Source organism: Elaeis guineensis, chromosome 16 (genome assembly GCF_000442705.2).
Source record: "Elaeis guineensis isolate ETL-2024a chromosome 16, EG11, whole genome shotgun sequence".
NCBI lineage: Eukaryota > Viridiplantae > Streptophyta > Magnoliopsida > Arecales > Arecaceae > Elaeis > Elaeis guineensis.
The window spans coordinates 19,066,841-19,090,088 of record NC_026008.2 but is presented as its reverse complement, the minus strand read 5'-3'; the positions used below and the strand labels follow the sequence as shown (position 1 = coordinate 19,090,088).

The following is a 23,248-nucleotide window of genomic DNA, read 5'->3' as shown; positions in this document are numbered from 1 at the left end:
TAAAATCAAGGTTCAATTCTTGGGCCTAGGGTAAGATAGGATGTTCATTTTGAAAAAACACTGTGGCTGTAATAATCTGAAACTAAAATAGGAGCATTGCCAAAGATTGCTTCCACCATTCCTATAACATGCCGTTCACTGAAAAAATATCCCCTAAAATGATGCAGAAAGGTGAATGGGTTGGTTGGATGGGAAAGAAGAAAAAGTAGAGGTGAGGGGGAGAGCTTGGATGCAGTTCAGAGATCAGTGGTTCTCTTCCAAAAAATTTTAGAGGTCAGTGGAGGAGGGGGTAAAGGGAAAACAAATCGAAAGAGTGAGGGTGGAAGAGGGGTATAGAGAGACATCTGTTATTGTAGTGGAATGAGTAAGGAATTCTCAAGACAAACTGGCCAAAGAACCTTTCCATCAGCCACTACAATAACAGATGGCAAAGGTTTCAACACAAGGAAGAAAGGCTGAGAAGGATACATATATCAAATGTGTATATTGGATTGATTGAGGGTGCTTTTGACATCTCATAAATAATGGGCAATGTTGTTAGCTATTATGTGGATGGAAAATACATCTTTGTCCAGTCCACCAAATTAGATGATTGAGTTTTATTTTTTATGAAAAATGGGGACTATCTTGGATTCTTGGTGTTCCACTCAAAATAATGGATTATCCTGCCAAAATTTCTTTGTAAAAAGGTGCATACATATAGCTGGATATGCAACAATACAGGTTGGCACAGATGGATGGAGGTACACACCATTATGTTCTCGACTGAGACGATACTTAAACTAGATTTTTTCTAAATTTAGTACAATTACTTGAATGTTGAACACTTGGGTTGTTGTTGTTGTTGTCAAATGGGGCGATGCTTTCTAAGGAATACAACACCGTAGCATAAACACATCCTGCAGATTCAACTCCTAGAAAGCATAGATGGCTGAAAGGGTAGGGTTGGACCAAATTGCAAGTCTGTTTAGTCTTCAACAGTGAACGGCCAACCAGCCAGCCACTTGGTTCTGTCTTGTGATACCTATGCAAAATGCTATAATTTCGTGTGCATATATACACACACAAAGATATATTGCTTCTAGGAGCAAATATAAATTGTGGTTTTCACTCATCCAGGTTCTGGTAGTATCCATATAGTTTACTTTGTTGTCCTTGCACCGTATTACAATTGCTCTTTTTTTGCGCTATCCGGTTCCACCTGAAAAAAATACCTATATGAGGATGGTATGGGCATCAAGGACTCAAATCTTAGTGGGACATCCCACAGGATATTGGGATGGGGTACCATCCTAAATGTTTGGATAGGACCATCTCGTCATCATGCTAGCCTCCCGATTGGCATGTCTTGGGGTATCTTCTATCCCAAGTATCGGGATTAGGTGGGATGGAGGCATCCTATTCCATGGGAAAGCTGAGACAGCTCCATCCCACAAGATTTAAAACCTTGATGGGCATACCAACCCTTGGTTAGCATGAGGATGATAACCTATTCTAGCACAAGCAAATTGCAGCCTATCAATTGATTTATATGGATATTAATTCCAGCTTGATCACCTTTTGTGGGTTTGAAACTTAATGGGCCGTATGACTCAAAACTCCAATTGTTCATCTTGATCCAAGAATCATGATTTTAGGAATGCATTATATGCACATTAAGTTGTTACGGAATTAATTACTTTTCAGTAACATGAAATTATTGATGCTTAACCATGTGCTGGAAGTGTTCAATCAATTTTGTCTCAGTCCAGTTTTGTTTTTTTTGATGCGTATATCCTATTGAAGGTTTTAGATTATCCATTTGATTTCATGTTTGTATAATCCTTAGGGTAGAAATGTTCCTTTTATTTATTCTTTCCTGGCCTTTTGGCTTTCCAGGTTGAATGCACCATGCCATCAATTGGTATGCACTTCTCTCAGGCAATTTATAGTACTCTTGTTGGAGCAAATGAAATGCTGTTAGAAAGAAAATTTACAGTGGCAGGGGATGTTCCACATGCTGCTGAGATTGATAATCCAGATGATCCCTGTTCCATTCAGTTCTCTGTGACTGTCAAGTTGGACAAGTTGAATCTTCATGTTGACCTTGAAGATGATGCAGACAGTAGTTCGATTGTCTCTATTATTGGAGGTGATATAGACATCAGGTGTGTTATTTAACCATACATTCACATATAACATTTAATTTACTACTTTATTTAGCATTTTAAAATGTGTGTAACCCCATTTATTCTAATGGCAGGTTTGCTCTACAAGAGTCTATCGAATTTTGGATCCTTATGAAGATGTTGAAAGCTGATACCTTTAACATCAAGGATGAATCTGACAAAAGCACATTGTTCTCATCAAGAAACGTTTCTGGTAGCAAACTGCAAGGAGTTGCCTGTAGCGACATTTCTTCTGCAGAGGGTTGCTTGCAGTTGCATTATGAAACTAGACAAGATGAATTTATAGTTCACCATGAATGCAGTCTGTGTGTCAATGATATAGATCTTCATATCAGTCCTAGAATTACTGGTTTGTTCCACAAGTTTTTTGAAAGACTTAATTTGCAGTCTTCTTCAACTAGTGATATTGAGAGATCCTTTAGACAGAACCATAAATATAAGAATATTAGCATGGCTGAAGTTGAGCTTTCTGAGTTTGGCTTCTCTAACTATTATGGTACTGAACGATCTGCCAGCATTCCTATCGACCAATTTCCTTTTGTATCTCTCAGAAATTCATGCTTTCTAAACAGCATTGAAGGATCGCTCATGCGTGATATATCTGAGTTGAGGTGTTTATATGTGAAGGAAAGAGAATCTCCCAGAGGGCTAAAATTAAATGTCAGGAAGAGGTCAATCATGAAACTGTCAAGTAGTGACACTACTAATTTTTCTGAGAATTGTTACTACGATAATTTAATTATTCTGCATTGTAGTCTAAATGGAGTTCGGGCACACTTCCATGATTCTTCCTGCATCTTAGGAACAGTTACCGTGCCTGCATCTGTATCTTTCTTAACATGTCAAGGCACTGACTACTGGGAGTTACTATTTTCTGTTGAGGGGTTAATACTTTCATCATCTTGGTCTTCCATTAGTAACCATGAGCTACTTTGGGGGCCATCTTCACCAAGTTGTACTTCTGTACTGAATATTCGAGCAAGAAAAGAAAAGAGGGACACATTGCTTCCTGTAATTGAAATTAGTTTTGGCATTCAGCATGTTTGCTGCATATTACCATCTGAATTTCTTGCTTTAGTGATTGGTTACTTTTCTTTGCCTGAATGGACTGCTAAAGGAAATGAGCATTGCACTACTGGAAGTGAGGACTTAGACAATGCTCAAAGTGTACATGCCAATCTCATATACAAATTTGAGATACTTGATTCCACTCTGATCTTACCTTTGGAAAGCCATACATACTACTGTCTACAACTTGGATTTCCACAGTTAATCAGCAGTTTCATTCCTATGAGTAATTCAGCAGATGCTGCTCAGGACATTCCTTTTGATTGCTTGATTCCAGACTGTACAGTTGCTGATAAAACTGATGTTATCAATATATTTGGAAGAAGTGCATATTTATCTCTGTTATTGCTTGAGAATCATACAAATTTCTCATTAAAGATTGATGAATATACATCCAAGAGAAATATCCCTCTTATTGCACAGTTGGATGCTGATATGTGGATTCGGATACCCTATAAAACAAAGTATTCTTCCAAACAATTTGCTTTGCCCACTCTGATCATGATGAGTGCGGGCGTTTGTAAGTTGATCTCTGAAGGTATGATGAAATCATGAATGCTTCTTAGTTCTTACAAAGAATCTCTGCTTGAGCTAGACATGATTCTGAGCTGTCTTTGACATAATTCTGTCTTACGCAGATGACAACTTTTTTTCCGGAGTTAAGGCAGCTGCTGGTGTTTTTGATCAGTTTTCGTCCGTTGGCAAAGAATCTGAAATGTACAATTTTGATGTCTTGCAGTTTTTGAAACTCAAGAAATCTCTTAAAGAGGATGATGCTGTTTTTCTTGACATTTCAAATGAATCAATTGTTAACATGAAATTTTGTGTCAAGGCACTTTCAGTAATGTTCTCTTGCTTGAAGATAGAAGATGCTAGTTCCTCGGAGATCATTGCAAAAGCAGACGTGCAACTTAATTTATCTGCCATATTTAGAAATGACATTCCACATTCTATTGATGTTGATATCCCATGTCTAGTTCTCCATTCCGTCCGCAGCTATGTTCCATTAGTATCATTTGTCTCCGACAATTCTAATTCTTCGAATCTTTGCATCAAGTTCTCTAGTTCTGGCAGGGGAGAACCAGCACTTGTGGTTGCTGTACCTTCTCTTGATATTTGGTTAGATTTGTCAGACTGGAGTAGTATCATTGATCTTCTCTATTCTTATACAAGGCACTCTGCCAGTACATCATGGTCATCAGATGCAAATGTGCAATCTGGATCTCATATACTTCCAGACCCTTTTGTTTCACCTGGTTCTGCATCTAAAAATAGCACGCAGGAAGATGTTAATTTGACCATCAAGTCTGAGAATATTACAATTTCATTGCACTTACCTATCTGGGACAAGGAGGAAGACTTTGTAAAATCTGAAAGGAATCAAGTGCAGGGACTTTATTTTCAGGAGTTCTCATACCATAAATTGGTAGAGAGTGTACTGTCTTCTAAATCAAACCACTGCAAGCATGTAAAGCTTACGTTTCAGAGTAAAAATTCTGAATTGGCCTTAGGTAAGAGCTATGTGATATTGACATGTAACTTGGAAAAGGTGAAGGTGATGCTGGAGATGGTTCAAAACCATAAAGCTATTTCAATTCCATTTATACATATATCCCAGGTTGAAGTTGGGGCTAGTTTATATAAAATGGATAGAGAATTGTTGCAGATCTTTGTTGAAGTTCAAGTTGAATCCTTAGATGTGGGATTTTCACATCAAATTTTCAATTTCTGGAGTTGCAGTCATTTTAAAATTCCAGAAACAACTTCCCGTATTTCGCACCATTATGTTGCTTTTAAACTTCATTTACGGAAGGGCTCTTTGCTGTTAAGTGATGGAAGGGTATGTCTTCCGACTAAGAAACTACTTGGATATGCTGCTTTTTGTAGAGTTTCAAAGTTGAAGTTATATGAAATTCCATACTTGTAACATGAAATTCTTATATTTTCTTGGTACTGCGATCGACATTCTCTATATGCACTTATTGTGATATGATTATTTTGGACTGAGGTTGTAGTTTAGCGGATGTTGTCCAGATTAACTGTAGTTGACAGCGGTCCAACAAATCAACAAGGATGATTTAATTATGTAATTTGTTTTGAATTCAAGATAAGAATTATAATTCATTTGTCATATATTATTCTTCAGTTGAAAAGACTAAAATATACTTCATCTACATAATTAATGAGCGACTCAGATCATTTTCATCTCTAGGTTGGGCTAAGTTAGGCATCATGGTAGGAAGCAGTAATTTTTGCACATTATTAAAAATGGCATGCCAAAAAGGACTACATTAGGCATCCAAAATAACAAATCCACTTGGTGTTTGCATAAGTCAATGTAAGTTAATTCAATGACCTTATTTATAAATTGTAATGCATGGATTTTGTTTTCTATGGTTTGCTTAATAGGATACAATAAAAGAAAGAATAAGGCAATGTTAGCTCAAGTTTCTTTAGATTCCGTTCCACCCCCTTCTTTTAATTGATTTCCATTGTGTCTCTAATTTATAATTTACTTAATGATAGCATCGCACTATATAGCATGTTCTTGCTTACATTTATTACTTTGAAAGGTATCCTCATCAAGGAAGGCAGAATCGAAATTGGAACCCGTGTCGATCGGTTGGTGGTATGAGTCGGTATGGGTTTGTACCGGATCAGACTAATGCGAACCAATGCAGAGGAGAAGAAGGGAATCGGGGAGGAGGAAAAGAGGGGAGGCGGAGGGAAGGGGAGGGAGAAGGGGGAGGGAGGGAGAGGGTGGCTGGAGGAGATGCTGGTGATGGCCATAGGCGGGTCGTGGGCACTCTCGGAGGGCTGCCAAGGCCTCCACTTCCTCCAATTCTTGGTCGAGAGAGAGAGAGAGGTGGAAACAGGGAAAGAAAAGGAGGGGAAGCCTCTAGTGAGGCTGCCGGAGGGCCGCCGGTTAGCTACCATTGCCGTCGGACGGTGCAATCGCGGCTTGCGGCACCACGGGCGTAAAATAGGGGCAATTGCACATTTTTCATGGAGTTTTTTAAAAAAATCCTGACCACAGTGAAGCCAGCACACCCATTGCCGACTTCATTGTTTCAAGATTTTTTAAAAAAATCTTGAAATAGTGAAGTCGGTAATGGATTTGCCAACTTCACTTAAGGTTGCCCCTGTTTCGTAGCCGCGGCTTCGTCCATATGTTTTCTGCTGCCCAGTGGTCACGATGGCCATCCGGCGCCCTCCAGCGGTCTCACCATCGGTTGCACCGTCCTTCGGTGCTGTCATTCTCACTTTATTTCTTTCTCGATTAAACGCTCTATTGAGCGATATTAAGCCGCGGAGCCCTCTGCGGCCCTCCGACAATCTCAACGGGCCATCGCCGGCCTCCGGTGGCATCATCCCCTCTCTCTTTCCCTCTTTCCCTCTCTCCAGTGTTCCAATTTGCTTGGTCGAACCATCTTGGTTTGCCACCAATACAGCTCGGAATACCCCGAACTGTCCGGTTCGGAATGGTTTGATGAACCATGATCCTCACCATCCTCTTCATCTTGTTGTCAAGTACCAATGCAACCAAAAAGTAAATATATAATATTAACATTTAAAACTTTATCATTTATTGGTAGGCAATTAGTTTCCGTATGTGAAATGAGTCATCTTGGACATCAATTCAATTCTTAACCTCTTCTTTCTATTGATTCCCATTATGTCTCTATTTTATAATTTACTTAATGATAGCAGCATTGCACTGTATGGCATGTTCTTGCTTACATTTATTGCGTTGATAGGTATGCTCACTATCCTATCCACCTTGTTGTTGAGCAAGTACCAATGTAACCAAAAAGTAAATATACAATATTAGAGCATTATCATTTATTGGTAGGTAATTAGTTTCCCTATGTGAAAAATTCATCTTTGATGTTAATTCAATTCTTAAACACCTATAAATTCTTGAATGAAAAGCCCATACATTAACATAAAGTGTTCATACTGTGTATAATATGAACATCCTTGCATGGCTCAGCATTTGCATGTGAGGCTGGGAGACATACTTTGATAGATACATACTCCTTTTTACCCTCACCATGCATATGTATAAGCTGATAACGTTTAAAGGGTAAGGAACAAGAGATATACATCAAACAAAATCAGGTGTCTGATCATCAATTAGCTAATGAAAAGAAATCATGATCAAATTGCTTAGATGTGTATTTTACTGCATGGTGAGTGTGGAGTCTTAATAAGATTGTGAGAACTTCTAAAGGCCCTTTGAATTACCTATGCTTCAACATTTTGTGTGTACATTTTATCCTTTATAACAAAATCCACAATTTGTTTGTTTGCCATGGACATATTCAACTTCGATATTTAAAAATTGAATCAGACAACACCTTGTATGTCCAAAGTCCAAATTAACTCATCACATAGTTTGTGAGCATTATAAATTGTTGTGATATAACTTAGTGCCTTCTCTTCTCCAGTTTGATGTAAATCCTAAAATTGGTTTAGAAAAAAAGGATTAGGGTTTTCTACAGCTCTCTGTTTGAAGTCAGATTTGAGCAGGAAACTTATGGAAAGCATAGGTAGCTGTAACACTGATTGGTACATGTTATGATTTGAATGTGCAAGGAATATATGGTTTAGGCTGGTGAATTTTTGTGGGAAGGTAAAAAATGAAAGAATGAGATAAATTTATTTTTTTTTAAAATTTAGGCCTAAAATCTTAATAGCTTCAGATCTGTTATGTTCTACTGTTGATTGTATCTATATTATATTGAAAAAAATTAGAATAAAAGTTTTGGATTTGGAGAAGGTTATGTTGTGATCCTGTGTGTCATTTGTTCTACTGAAAATGCCCTTTGACTTTACCTATAATGCATAATCGTTCCTATTTAAAATTCTAATTCCTGTTTAAATAATTACAGCTGCTTAAATTTCACTAATTTGCAGAGGTAAAAAAACTAAATTTTGACTCTTAGAAAGAGGAAAGAGAAAACAGTTGCATTCTAATCCCTGTTTTTGCAAAGCAAGTTTCTGAAACCTTCTATTCCTCTCTAATTCAATCCCAAATCAAATCTGATCCCTCTTTTCAAGGGTGAGGACATAAGGAAAAGAATATGAGAGAAATCCTACTATTCTCTTTCAAATTTACATATAATGTAATTTAAATATAATCTAATTTGCATGTGTGTGGTTTGCTAATAGGAACCAAAGAAAGTGGTAATAATATTGAAGAACAAGGAAAGAGAAAAGGTGAGAATATGAAAAATAGTGCTGGAATAAGAGGAGTGGAAACAAAGTAGAAAAGTTAATTGAGAAGAATAATTTGAAAGGAGAATGTGGGGAAAACATGAAAGATCGAGTCCACTGCAGGTCAGCAGTACTTGAACATGTCCTGACCTGTGAAAGCTAAAACTAAAAAATAGTCTTGATGGAGATTTGTGCCAATGTGACATGCATCAGAAACTTAAAATATTCCTAGAATGTGTTAATAATTTGGGTCCTTTCACCTATGAGTTCGTTAACATATTGCCAAATTAGTGCACTTGGCTAAATATAAAAAGGAAAGAAGAGGAAGAGGCCGAGAGGGAAACGGTAGGAGTTGGGGTTGGATTCTCCCACTTCTTGTCAAATGGAGGAAGGAGAACGAGGAAGGTGGATGTAGTGAAATGATGATGCAATGGTGACAATGGTGAGGATGAAGTAATGAATATAGAACAGAGTCCATCATTGACTTCACCTTTTCTTTCCTCACCATGTTTCTTCGTTTCCTTGAGCATGATTGTAGTAGCTTGGACCATACATTGTATTGGAGCTTGTGCCAGTGCCCAGCTGATGTGGTTATACTGAGTGCCAGTTGGAAGTGCGGTACCTAGTGTCAGTACGAGGGGTCTACCCAGTATAGGTTTCCTATTGGTTCAGTCAAGTACTCTACTTTAGCTGAACTAGAATTCAACTGAAGTTATTTGATGATAAAGTACGAAGCAAATTAGCAACTCATAGAGGGAATCTAGTTGCCTGAAGCTAGAAGCTTAGTTTTCTTTATTATTGCTTTCCCTTAGTGCTTAAGGCATCTTTGTTATACATGTGGTCGGTTATATAATATTGGTGGCATGTTTTAAATGGGTTTATACAACATAGAATAATTTAACCTGAAGTTCCTTTAGTTTTCATTCCTATTCACTTCAAACTATAATCATTTTTTTTAAATTTTTATTTATAGCTGCTGCATTGAGTGTTTCCATCATTACCACGTGTTTGACTTTCGGTTAGTACAACAAAACCATGCATCCAAGGTTCGTTGTCTCGGTACTAAAGCCCGTATCGGTACCATCCTATCATAGTGTCGGTATGAGGTTAGGTACAACATGGTAGTGTCGGTTCGGTACTGGTATGGTACAATATGTCATGTGCTACCGTCGGTACGTAGTTTGTTACGGTATGATAGTGTTGGTTTAATACTGGTACGGTATAGTATGCCTTATTCTGAATGGTACAAGGCGGCATGGCAAACCCATGATGCATCCATCTCAAGTTTCTTTATTTGTACTTGTTTATATATGTCTTTTCTATGTTTGTTGTGAAATGGATAATGCATCCTGTACAAGTTTTGGCCCTTGGATCGCTGGTGCAGGTGAAAATCTGGATCTTGTCCTTGTGGTCTGGAATACCAATGGACCATATGAAATCAAGAACTTCAAACAGTTATGTGGCAATTAGCTTTTGATATGCAGAATGCAGATACTACCAAGCCTTTCTGTTAGACATATTAGATATGCTTTCCATGCTGATATCTATTGATTATGCTTGCTAAATAGTAGTGTCTTCAGCTTTTGATCTAAGCTGCTCATTTCTTGCTCTGCAGTGGAGCTGTCATGGACCAATCCTAGAGACTTTGATGAAGAATATACTAGTTGAATTCAGGAGAACGGAAGATGTCTTGGAAGGTTTAGCTGATGCAGATCTCGTGGTTAACTACAATAACATCGACAAGGTATATTGTGAGTTATGCTAAAGTTTTATTCTTTTCTCCACTATTGACAAAAACTCCATATTTGCAGGTTATGTGGGAACCTTTTATAGAGCCATGGAGCTTTCAAGTAAAATTAATAAGAAAATATGCTGGGCATGCCCTTCTGGATGCATCAACAATTACAGATGTGTATCTGAAATCAACAAATCAGCTCAATTTGAACATAACAGAACCTTTGATTGAGGTATAATTTTGTAACTCTTTCAAGCTATTAATTTTTGCTTTTGATTACTCCATAAAAGATTTAGATGTACGTGTTATTGATTCTCAAGTGGTTGTTTATTAAGCACAAAATTTCTGAAATGGGTAGTGGTACATAAAAAATAGAGAAACTTATCTGTAGTTTTTATGAACTAACAGTGCATTACTGCAAAACTTTATCTTATCCGAAAGGCCAAGAACCTATAGTGCAGTACTGCAATACAGTTTGTCCATGTTATGGCACAAATACCCAGGATCTCTGAGAAGAATTTGCTATGACATGTTTCTGTCTTGCCTTGTGGTTGGAACCTACAACTAAGCTAAAGTATTTGTCTCTCTGTTCTTGTTCATCCTTTTTGCTGATTTGCTATCTTTTGCAGGCCATTTTTAGATTAAATCAAATGATCAAGGATGCTTTGAATCAGAATGGAGCAGATGAGTTTCCAGGAAATCAGGAAATCTCTGGATTTCAAAACACCGATGAAATACATACCAGAAGATATGCCCCTTACATTCTCTGCAATGATACATCCTTGCCATTAACATTTCATGTATTCCGAGGTCCTGTTAATACAGGAAATGTGGACAGTTTTCCAAATAAAGACAGGAATACTGTTCAACCAGGTTTTTCAGTTCCAATTTATGTTGAACCAACTCTTGATGAACATTTTCTTCAACATAGGACTTATTCCTGCGAAAGACTTATCGAGAAAAAGATTAGTGCTGTGGCACATCATATGATCTCCATTCAATTTGATGGAACTTCTGGTCCTTCCCGACCAATGTCGATGGACCTTGTGGGCATTAGCTACTTTGAGGTAAATTTCTCTCAAGGTAAGCAGTCAGCTTTTACAGAAGCAGACAGAGGTAGTGATATCCCAGAACATGGTCAAAAAAATGACGAACGATATAGAAGTGATCAGAACAATGGATTAGTTGTTCCTGTGGTCTTTGAGGTTTCTATGCAGCATTATAGCAAGATGATACGATTGTATTCCACCGTAAGTATGTGATTTTGAAAGTCATGTAATTTGTCATCAGTATTCCTAACAGAGCCCTCATGCTTGTTTCCAACAGGTTATACTCTTAAATGCAACATCAGTGCCCTTAGAGCTACGTTTTGATATCCCCTTTGGTGTTTCTTCAAAGGTATACATGTGATTTGTAACCTTACTGATAATACTAAGCTTGGTTATCAAGAGATATTTTTCTTTGTATTTCTTTTGTGATCTTTCTTAAAAATATCAAAATAATTTATTCAGAGAGGTAGCTGTTATTCTTATGATGTACATTTTGAGCAGTTCTCTGAATATTTTCATGTCTTATTAAATTAGTGAATTCCCCACTTAAATCTATGATTTTAGATAATTTTATTGGAATTTTCTAATTTTGCAATTCTAATATTGCCAACATTTCTCTGCTTCAAGAGCCTGTTAAGTAAAAATATTATTTTTGCCCTATCGTCAGCTTATTTTTCTTCTTGGATGGTTCAGATCCTCGGACCGATATTTCCAGGCCAAGGGATTCCATTGCCGCTGCATTTGGCTGAGGCAGGACATATTAGGTGGCATCCAGTTGGAACTAATTATTTGTGGAGTGAAGCATATTCACTATCAAATATGCTTTCACCGGAAAATAGGCTTGGGTTCATGAGATCATTTGTGTGCTATCCTTCACATCCCAGCAGTGACCCATTTCGCTGTTGCATATCGATTCAAGATTATAGTTTGTCTCCATTGGGTGCTACAAGAAAATGCTCATCACTTAATATTTGTGGGACTGAGCAACCAACTGTAAAAGATAATGGTCCAAGAATATTTGAATCAAATTTTACAAAGAAACGTCATATACGCCATGTGATTTTGACAACTCCTTTCTTGGTGAAAAACTATCTTCCCACATGCTTATCATTGATGGTGGATAGTGGTGGAAATAAGCATTCCATTTCCCTTTCAGAGGTTTTGCTCTCTAACCTGTTACTAAATGATTTTAACAACTATTTTGGTTCCACAAACTTGTGAATTTCATTTTTGATGTCTAAATCTGGTTTTTATCATGCAATTTTCAGGTTGATACTGCTTCTCTTTTCATTGTTGATTCAGCACATGATCTGGGAATCACATTTTCTATACAAGGATTCAGGCCTATCAGCTCCAAATTTCCTCGTGCAGAATCATTTTCTGCTTTGGCCAAGTTACATGGCTCCAAATTCTCTTTATCCGAGACTCTGACCTTCTATTCTAATAATACTTGTAGTGGTAAGCTTTTCCATATGGTGTTGTTAAATTTCATAGAATTCAATGTTTATAAAAAAGGCTAACATCTTATTTATCATCTTAGGTCCTATATATGTGACACTAGACAAGTCTATGGATGCATTCTGTGGTGCACGCGAGATATGCCTATCTGTTCCATATTTGCTGTATAATTGCACGGGTTTGTTGCTTACAATTGTGGACAGTTCCCATGAAAGAAATGGAAGTGCCTTTGTTATTCCTTCAAATTACTATGTGGTTGGGCATAGACAACTTTCATCTGAGGAGCATGGCCTCGCCTTTCTATCTTCTGAGATAGAGTCATCTGCTGGTCCTGTGGATATTAATAACTCTGTGAACTCATTAAAAAACTTTGCTATATCTGCACAAGAGAATTACAATATGTACTCATATAGGCCTTTAACCAGCCATTTCCCATCTAAACTTTCTTATGGGAATTCCACAGATGGTATAGAAGCTTCTCACTACAGTTTGACTGACAGTGGAATTTCAAGAGATCCAGTTTGTTCATCGAGAAAGATTGGAGATGGTGCTCCCTTTGTGCAAAATGTAGTGAACGGAAGGGCAAAGGCGTACATGTATGCTCCTTGTGGTCATATTCCTGTTACTGAACTTTCAGTTAGATTGAGTGCATCTTTACCACAGAACAAATCTGAAAATAGCAGTAGACCAATTTGGTCAAATCCATTCCCTCTTGTCCCAGCAAGTGGCTCAACAAATGTGACTATCCCTCAACCAGATGCCTCTGGTGCTTTCTTAATTTCTGCTATATCAATACCTGTTGCTGGAGAACTATCAGGGAGGACAAGGGCTATTACTTTCCAACCAAGGTAATTTTTGAAGTAATATTTAGGGCCATTGATAGTGATGAGATGACAATAATTTTGATAAATTTTTACTTGTATATAATTTTGTTTCTCTCTCAAATTTAATGTTTGCTTTGATATTCTTAGAAGATGTTCTATTAAGCTAAACATGGTTCAAATATCAAGTAACTTAAGGGTAGCTGTGCTATCATAATTACAGAAATGGATCAATAAAATCTAATGTATGTTGGTGGGCAACTTGGAGTGAAGAGAAATATAAATCTCAAATTCCTAAAGCTTCAAAACTTTGTTTTTTTTTTCAGTTCTTATGTTTCACAAAGGAGTTGGTGGTTTTTTAATGTTGGAGGGCTGTAGAGATGTTTCTGGGGCACATTGTGAGAGGTGGGGTTGGATGGAGAAAATCTGTATCCAGACTGTTGAGGTGTAAAGATATAATAATAATTCATTTCTTCCTTTCATCACAAACCTAAAGACTTAGAGTATTAGTTCCCCTACCCCCTGTTGCCATGCACATAGAGGAGATCATTGCAAGCTGAAGGGTCATTATATCTTCAAAGTTGCCAATGCTGGTAGCTCCTTACATAGGGAGGCATCAGGGGCTCTATTTTCACGGATAAGCAACTTGATCCACTGCTGGCCAGTTTATTTTTTCATGTATTTTGTTTTAATTTCTGCACGCCATTCTAGATCAAATTCTTTTTTTTTTTGTTATTGAATACTTCTAGTTCATTTTTAATGCCTGTTTTTACCAAATATGGGTACAATACATGTCATATAACTAATCGTGTCCGCAGATGGTATCGATAGATATACTTTGACATGATTTACACACCCCTGGTATGGCTTGTTTGGGCCTCTGAAATTGTTTTCTTTCTCATGTCTTATCATCTTAATGCTATTATTTTGCTAGAAAAGATGGTAAGAGAATATTGATTTAATCTCCCTAGTCATGACCTTCGTGCGTGCTGAAGTTTTTGTCTTGTATGTTTATGATATAACTCACATAACTTGGAATGAAAGATATATTTAAAGCATATATGTTAAATTTGACAACTGAAATTAAATTAGGTTTCGGGTTGTGTTTATTGAAATCTATTTTGAGCATGAATCTGGTGACCAAGGATTGTCAAATCCTCAAACATCATAATGCCCCCTAGCTTTCGGGTTGTGTTTATTGAAATGCTATTTTGAGCATGAATCTGGTGACCAAGGATTGTCAAATCCACCAGCATCATAAAGCCCTCTTGCTTTACTAATTTTAATCCTAGTTTATTTTTAAATTTCTTAAGAAATTAAAAGAGGTGAGAGAGGTCATTTACCTAGCGAGAATGCCATTCTAGACCCAAAACTTGATGGCCCTTGCTTGAATCTCATAGAAAATGAATTCTGATATCTTCTCGCCTCTCCATTAGCTTGTTTTGGTCTTGAAATGGTGTAAAACAAGCTAATAAACCAATTAAGTGATCATCCTAAGTGACACTGGCACGACTCAGTTTGGTCTGGTTTGTGGGTCATGCATGTTTGATCGGTCCAAATTCAACCCAGTGTGGGCAGTTAGGTTTGGTTCTGCTGATTCAGGGGCATAAAGGCCCTTCTCATACTGGCCTTGGTGTGGTACAATGCATAACAGCAGCTACATTGCAACATTTCAGTCCTGGGTTTAAACTAGCATAACATACATCTGTTAACATGAACTTTTCTTCTTCTGCAGATAGGTTGTTTGTAATGTGTTTGTTTGGACTAGGTTAGGATTTTTCATCTTCTGCTGATGTGTCATTTGTAGTGCATTTAGACTAGCTTAACATACATCTATTAACATGGATTCTTCATGTTTTGCAGATATGTCATCTGTAATGCATCCAACAAGGACTTGTGCTATAGACAGAAAGGAACAAAAATGCTTCATCATTTGGGTGTTGGACAACATTCTCATCTTCACTGGTCTGACACAACAAGGTATTTATCTATTTCTCTCTAGTAGAACATAATCTATTTTCTGTTTGATATTTCTTTTCATACTTTAGTTGTTCATGGATGTCTTTGGTAGAGGTTTTTCAGTTCCTTTTATTTTTCATTTTGTAAATTTCTTGAGTACAATATACATATTTATGCTAATGTTTTCCCAACATTTGAATATCAGTCTCAATCAGGTTTCAGGTCACACTGGGAAATGGGCACTTTTTACTATCGGCAGAAGTAATTGCTACCTGTTATGAAGTTGCTAGTAAAACAAAAATTGTGAAGAAACCCTTGAAAATTGGACAATCTTAATAATGCTACCAAGTTTTATATTAGTTCATCCATTATTAATTATCCTTACTATTGCTGCCGATCCGAGAATGCCGACGCAGACCGTCTTCGTGGACCTGCAAAGCAACAGGCAAGGGTCAAATAGATCACTGGATTGGCTCTAGCTGGGCTCGCCGATGCTGAAGTCAGAGAAGACCTTTTGGTGGGGAGAAAGAAGATAAAGGATAACAATGCTAGAACTAGAGAGTAGTGGAGGATTCACCTTCTATGGAGGATCCTTCGGGCCCTTTTATAGTTAAGATCCTGCATCTTTAGTGGATCGTATCCCAACAAACTTGGATTGTGCTGTAACAAACTACTGACATGGCGTAACAACTCGGGACATGCCGCAATTGCTTAAGACATCATGGAATTGCTGAAGCCATGTGTGCGTCCAAGTGAAAGGATAGGGTTGCCTCTGCCGCGAAGTAATTCTACTCAGCTCGGGTTAGTCGTTGAGGTTGCTGGGTTGAGTTGCAAGACTTTGGGTCTGCAGGTCGGCTGCTTTTGGTCTACTTGTCCTGGTTGCCAAGTTGGCTCGGGAGGCCTAACCAAAATGTCTCAGAGAATTTCTTAGGGGCATCTAGGTCGCTAAATGAATGATGAGTTGAATGAATTGGATCAAGCCACATTATCTTTGTAATTTGTTGCCACAACATTGGCCCCCTACTTCTGAGTCCAAAGCATTCCTTTTGGTTTGGCGAAGTAACCACCTTGCTAGACTTTGTGCTGCTTTAAAGAGGGTAATAACTCCTGGGTGGTGCTCCTTTGAAGGATGAGCCCTGACGCTCTTGCCTCCCAAGGCATCGTTGATCATTCAGAGGTGTGAATGGGAAATGCATTTGTTGATCTGAATGGGTAGATGTTCAAACGGACTAATCCAGGCTGTTCAAAGCTTTATAAAAGAGGGTGGAGGCGCTTGCAAATCTGCCACATTTGGGGAGGTTTAGAGCACCCTTTTTGTCCCTCTGAGAGAGATCTTTGCAGAATTTGTTTGTATCAACCTTCGATGGTGGTTCTATTGCATTTCTCCTCTCTTTTCTCTGAGGAAGATGGCCTTCTCGTTGATTCTTCTTTTTCTACTTTACAAGATGGACTCTCCAGAGGAAGGATGTCTTCAATACCGCTTAGAGATGCTTCAACTAGCCTTGCTAGAGGCCAGGGAGAAGGCTGTCAAGGCGGAGGCCAAAGTTGGATCCCTTAAGAGTGGGTTGGCGGTTGAAAAGGATTAGACCAAGCCGGCCCTACTCTGGGCTGCTGTGGCAGAGGAAAAGCTTAAGGTTGCTTGGTTCCGGTTTGCTCAGGCTGAGAAGAGGGTTTCTCGAGCTGTGAAGAAGTTCAAGGCATTGAGGCGCTATTATGCATGGCTCGCCCACATAGTGATTGATTTCTTCATGGAGGGCTTTGATGAATGCCAAAGCCAGGTGTCGAACCTCTTTCCCTAGGCCGACTTCTGCGGTCTCAACCTAGCCACGGATAGTAGTGATTTGGTCAGGGACCGAACGGTGATGGAAAGGTTGGGGAGCCACTGAGCCCCCAGCAATGGGCTTTTGTAGACCTTGTTGCATTTCTTGGCACCACTGTAGAGGTGTGGGAGATGAAGGTGGTCTCCTAATCCGGATGATCTTTTCGGAGTCATCGGCCTTGTAGAATTGGAGCTCAGCCAGTCTAGACCTCTTTCTCTCATAGTGTAGTCTAGTTTGGTCTTTGACCTGCTATGCAATCACACATTAATGAAGTGAAATTACTTTCATGCATACCTTTTCTTTGCTTGTTTGAATTGTTTGCTTGAGGTCATCCCAACGATGTCGAGGTGGGCTGGATTAGGCCAGAAATATAAGTTTCCGAGGTCGACTGAATATTTTGAAATGAGGCCATAATATCATAAAGCCTTAGCAGCTAGTTGAGATGAAGATAATATCATGAGATCATAATTAGATGGGATCATGGCAAGACAATTGAGCTGAAGTAGAAATCAGGTGAGGTAGCCATAAGTGCTTTAGGAATATAATAATAATGCCTCTTAGAGATTGGTTGAAATATGAATGGAATCCCATTGCGGCTATAATGCTTAAGAGAATAAGCTGAAATGTCTTATGAATGTATTAGATAAAAAGACCAGAGTTCCATGGAGTGCTTGTGGTTGGCACAAATATCATTGGCGCATATTGGATTTCGCCTTGTCGGAGTGGATTATAATCTTTCATGAGCCTTGATAGAAAGAGAATACCTAATTGAGGACAAGTATAAGGGCTAGTGGGTCTGTTTGAACCTTGAAGGCCAACGAGCCTTGAGAATACTCAAGGATGAGTGTAGGGGCTAGCGGGCCTGCTTGAACCTTGGGGTTCGATGAGCTTTGAGAATACACGAGGATAAGTACAAGGGTCATCAGGCCTGTTTGAACCTTGGGGGCTGATGGGCCTTGAGAATACACGAGGATGAGTCTAAGGACCAATGGGCTTGCTCAAATCTCGATGGTTGATAGGTCTTTAGAACACATGAGGACGAGTATAAGAGCTAGTGGGCCTACTTGGAGTCCGACGGGCTTGAGAATAAGCGTGTGGTGAGTACAAGGGCTAGCAGGTCTGTGTGAATCTTGGGGGACAATAGGTCCTGAGAATATATGAGGATGAGTATAAGGGCTAGCAGGCTTGCTCGAACCTTGGGAGCTAATAGAGGACTTTTTTTGGGGAAAACTTCAAGGGATTAGATCAAGTGTGCCTTCTTGGTTGAGCTAGGAATTTTCTGGATGGAACGATCCTTCAAGGCTGTTAGCTTCCATGGATTAATACGACCTATGATGCATTAATTTCTTGGGTAGAAATTAAAATTCAATTCTATTGATGATTAGCGTAAGAAATACAAAGATTCAGAATTATGATTCTTACTGATTTTACACACTACTGTTGCTAGGGGATGAACTTCTTGGGTTTAGCTACTTAACATGGGTGCTCCCAACTCGACAAAGTGCGATCAGCACTGCCTTTAGGTTGAAGGGTTTGGACTTTGGACTGCCAGTAGCAAGACCTCCAGAGGTAGTGGCAGTCATCCCGGCGAGCAGCTGATTATTTTTCCGCTTTTCAAGGGTTTGCCTATCTCGACTTGAGCTTCGATGATCGCCCACATATCGATCGAGGTATTTGCATCGGATGAGGCCTTAAATCTCATCTTTTTATTTGAAGCCATTTATATCAGAGGGCTTTCGATGCCAGCACAGGTAGTCTCGGTATTGAATCTTCATCAGAATTTGAGTCTTGGAGAGTATACCCCTCAAACCTCCGAGATGGACTCCAAGATTGTACTATGCTCTATTCTTCTCTGCTGCATTTTCTGCTTAGGTCATTTTTCTCATAATCCTTGTGCTTATTGCCTCCTTTTCTTGTTGCTTCTTTCCGAGTAGCAATAGTCTCTTCGGCATTAATGTATTTATTCGTTCGAGTCAAAAGCACAGCCAAGTCCTTTAGAGGCTTTTTCTCTAAGGAGAAGCTGAAGTGTGAGTTTTCAGCTTGTTCATCACTACAGCTATCATGATGGAGTGATCTAGCTCGCGCATCTCCAGTGCATCGGCATTGAGCCAACTAATGTAGTTTTAGAGGGGTTCGTCTTTTTTCTATTTGACGGTGAGCAAGCTAGTCGAAGTTTTCCTTCACCTTCTGCTATTGAAGTGATTGGTGACCTAACGACTGAGCTGGTCAAAAAAGATTGAATGAGACTGGTAGGAGGCTCGAGTACGAGAGCTGCCTTTTCGAGGCTTTCGAAGCTTCTTGCAATAGCATGAGAGCTTTGAAGCTCTCGAGATGGTCCATCGAGTCTGTGGTACCATCATAGAGCCCAAATTGAGGTATTTTAAACTCCTTCAATCTGAGCTCCTCCATAATCTCCTTGGTGAAGGTGAAGGGAGGTTCATTCATCATCTCAAAATCGTCCCTGCTCTGACCCTCTGATCTTGTAGGGCTTTGATTTGGTTGCTCATCTCTATCTTACAGTCAACGTCAGTCTTGCGCCGGACTCTTCACAGTTGACAGAGAGAAATCGTCATAGCTAGAGCAGGCTCCAGATGGAGAATGAAAGTGACCTCACTTTTGGGCACCCCCCACGCCCCCCCCCACCCCCTGACCTTTGGCATGAAGATGGCTAGTGCCTTGGGCAAGAACTTCCCGATGGTCCAGCTAACTTACTGGAGGAGGGCCAACTCATTGTTGCAAGTCTTGTATCGTTGTCATGTGAGCTTGTAACTGCTGACAAGCAGGTCATGCTATCCGGTGTTGGCAGCCTCTGCAACTGGTCAAGGCGGAGACCTTTGGGAGCCCTTGGTGGTTGTTTCTTCTAAGCTTCGTAGCTTTCCTTCATTCCCACAAATGGTGCTTATTTATTGCTGCCAATCCTAAGATGCCGATGTGGACTGCCTCTATGGACCTTTAAGGCAATAGGTAAAGGTTAGAGAGCTCATTAAATTGGCTCTGGCAAGGCCTTTCGATGCTTAAGTTAGAGAGGATTTCCTGGTGGAAAGGAAGAAGAAGAAAAAGGATAATCATGTTGGTATCAGAGAGTAGTGGAGCATTCATCTTCTATGGAGGACCTTTCGAGTCTTTTTATGGTTGGAATCCTGATATTCAGTGGATTGGATCCCAACAAACTCGGGGTCGTGCTGTAATAAGCCATTGATGTAGCATAACAACCCAGGGACGTGCTACAACCACTTAACACGTGCCGGAATTGTGGAAGCCACGTGCGCACCTAGCTGAAAGAATCAGGTTACCTTTGCGAAGTAGTTTCTCTTGGCTCGGGTTGGTTGTCGAGGTCATCTGGCTAAGCTGAGAGACTTCGGCTCTACAGGTCAGTTGTTCCTAGTCTGCTCATTTGAGTTGTCATGTTGGCTTGGGGGGCCTGACCAGAATTCCTCAAGAGAATTTTTAGGGGCTTCTGGTTCGCCACATGAATGATGAGCTGGCTGAATTGGATCATGCCACATCACATTGGTCATTTATTGCCACAAGTACTAATGAAGCCTTTCAACGGCAAGGAACATGATATTTGATATGTTATGCTGTTGGATTATAATATTTGGCATTATGCATTGACCATGATGTTTGGAGTTTGGTTTATGAGAATTACTATTTAAACTGTACTGCTTTCTCAATAAACCGTCATAAGATTCTGTAGAAGAATGCTTTCATAAGTCAAGTAATCTAAATTACAAGTTATGTGAAGGTAATAGATCCTGTGTTATCATAATATCTTCTCTTGATTCCTCATCTTTGGTAGCATTATTTATCGCAATTTACATTTCATGAAGGTCATTACCCTAGTACTTTGTCATTTAAGAATTTGTTTTGATGATGTCCCTTACCCTCCATAAATAACCAATTAAGCCTCCACTGCGCTGGAATATTTGGTAAAGGCTATGTTTAGCTTAAATCTTATTTGATCTTTTCATTTCCTTGACATTTATAATATGCAAAGGAGAGGAAAACATTTACAACAGTCTTCCATTTTTTCTCAAAGAACGTTGCTTGAATTTCATCCTTATTTGGGTCAACATAATGTGCAAGGCCTGAGTTGCTATACTTCAAACCTTGACTCGTGGTTTTTTAATTTCAATATCTATACAATTCAAGCAAATATGAAATCACATATAGATTATTTACTCTTCATGATGGTGCTGATATGTCACAAATGAACTTTCTTCCATCTTTCACTGTTTAGAGAATTATGTCAGAATTCAAGTTTTCCATGGTGGATTCAAGCAAATTTGAAATTGCACAACATTATTTACTCTTCATGATTGTGCTGATATGTCACTAATGATTTTTTTTAAAAAAAAAAAATCTTTCACTGTTTAAAGAACTATGTCCGAGCTCATTGTTTCTGTGGTTATATATATTTCCTGTCCCATATTTATACATGTTGCCTACATATTCTTGAATTTAATTTTGCTTAGATTTTTAGATTAAGACGATTTTGTTGGGATTTTGGTCTCAAATCTCAGTTTTCTGATTATCTGTACCTCATACCAGAATAATTATATTCTTCAATCAACTTTCTATTCACTAGCATAAAGTTGTTGCAGAGAATTGCTTGTTTCCATTCGGTTCAGTGAACCAGGATGGCAATGGTCAGGCAGCTTCGTTCCTGATTGCCTTGGAGATGCTCAAGTGAAAATGCGAAATTATGTTTCTGGTGCATCAAACATGGTTCGAGTTGAAGTACAAAATGCTGATTTGGCCATCAGTGATGAAAACCTCATCAAGAATTCTGATAGAAATAATGTGACACAGCTGATTCTTTTATCGGATGACAAGACTGGCTTCATGCCATACAGGATAAACAATTTCTCGATGGAGGTAACTACCTTTCAGATCATCTTTTCATTCTGAAATTTGTTATAATTTATTTTTCGAATTGTTAACAATGTCCCATTCCTCTCATTTTCTGAAGCGGTCTTTCCCTTAAACTATGATTGCTTCTCTTTTTAGAAGCTGTTAGCATGTTTTATCAATTGTATAAGCAAGTCAATGAAAACTTTAAAAGATGTATACAGTTATGATGAAAACTTTCTATGCGATACAAGAATATATGATACTATGACTGCAAAAGGCCAGCTGATCAGATTTGTACATCTGGTCTGCTTATATAAGCTTGGGAAAGAAAAGATTTGGCCTGTTTAACATCAAGGAAATATCAGCTGATTGTCATGTCTCCTTTCACTTATTTTTCTACTTTGGTGTTTTTTAGCTGGGGTATGAGTTGAAGACTCCACCAAGTATAACAAATGATCAAACAGCAAATGCTAGAAGAAGGTTGCTGTAGAAGTTCTTAGATAATCTGCAGTTGTGTGACACTTAAATTGACAACTATGGTGGTGGCAGCGGTAAGCCTGAAAGTGATTAATACAAAGATATCTTGCTTTGTGGAACAGCCAAAAAAGAAAGTAAGAAGTAGAAAGAAAATTAGATGGGCTTGTAAGATTTATATTTTGAAACTAAAGATATTTTGAACTAAAAAGGATTTAAAGCTAAATGTGCATCTTACAATGATTTGGATAATATATTGGTCTTAAATGATTAGGAAATAGTCTACAATGCATACCAATCGTACCATACTATATTAGTACAGTAGTACTAAACTAGTATGTGGTAGGGAGGGGCATACCGACACTTGATATGCTGAACTGGGCATTGTACAGGGTGTACTGACCTATAATAGGATGGTACCAATATAGGATACAATATTGAGATGGTGAACCTTGGTTTATATGTTAGCTATAGGATGAGGAAGGGGTGGCAATAATTAAGATTACATATGGATAAATTGGTTATTGCTAGAAACTAGGAAGCAAATATACTCCAAGTCACATGCCATTTCCGTATCAAATGCATGTCGGATGCCAATACTTGTCAGATACCTCCTAAATGT

At 38.7% G+C, this 23,248-nt stretch overlaps 1 protein-coding gene across 8 annotated transcripts in view; it reads left to right on the top strand.

Annotated features, from left to right (window-relative positions):
* LOC105035160 (uncharacterized) overlaps window positions 1–23,248 on the top strand; it is a 129,288-nt gene that overhangs the window by 75,687 nt on the left and 30,353 nt on the right. For all 8 annotated transcript variants that reach the window (XM_029261861.2, XM_019847253.3, XM_073249862.1 and 5 more), the window contains 12 exons: window positions 1,879–2,147; window positions 2,243–3,774; window positions 3,875–5,076; window positions 10,072–10,200; window positions 10,268–10,423; window positions 10,821–11,441; window positions 11,518–11,589; window positions 11,934–12,398; window positions 12,509–12,698; window positions 12,781–13,546; window positions 15,383–15,499; window positions 21,903–22,176. In XM_029261861.2, the coding sequence (XP_029117694.1) occupies window positions 1,879–2,147; window positions 2,243–3,774; window positions 3,875–5,076; window positions 10,072–10,200; window positions 10,268–10,423; window positions 10,821–11,441; window positions 11,518–11,589; window positions 11,934–12,398; window positions 12,509–12,698; window positions 12,781–13,546; window positions 15,383–15,499; window positions 21,903–22,176 (5,793 nt within the window). The remainder of the gene's footprint in view (window positions 1–1,878; window positions 2,148–2,242; window positions 3,775–3,874; window positions 5,077–10,071; window positions 10,201–10,267; window positions 10,424–10,820; window positions 11,442–11,517; window positions 11,590–11,933; window positions 12,399–12,508; window positions 12,699–12,780; window positions 13,547–15,382; window positions 15,500–21,902; window positions 22,177–23,248) is intronic.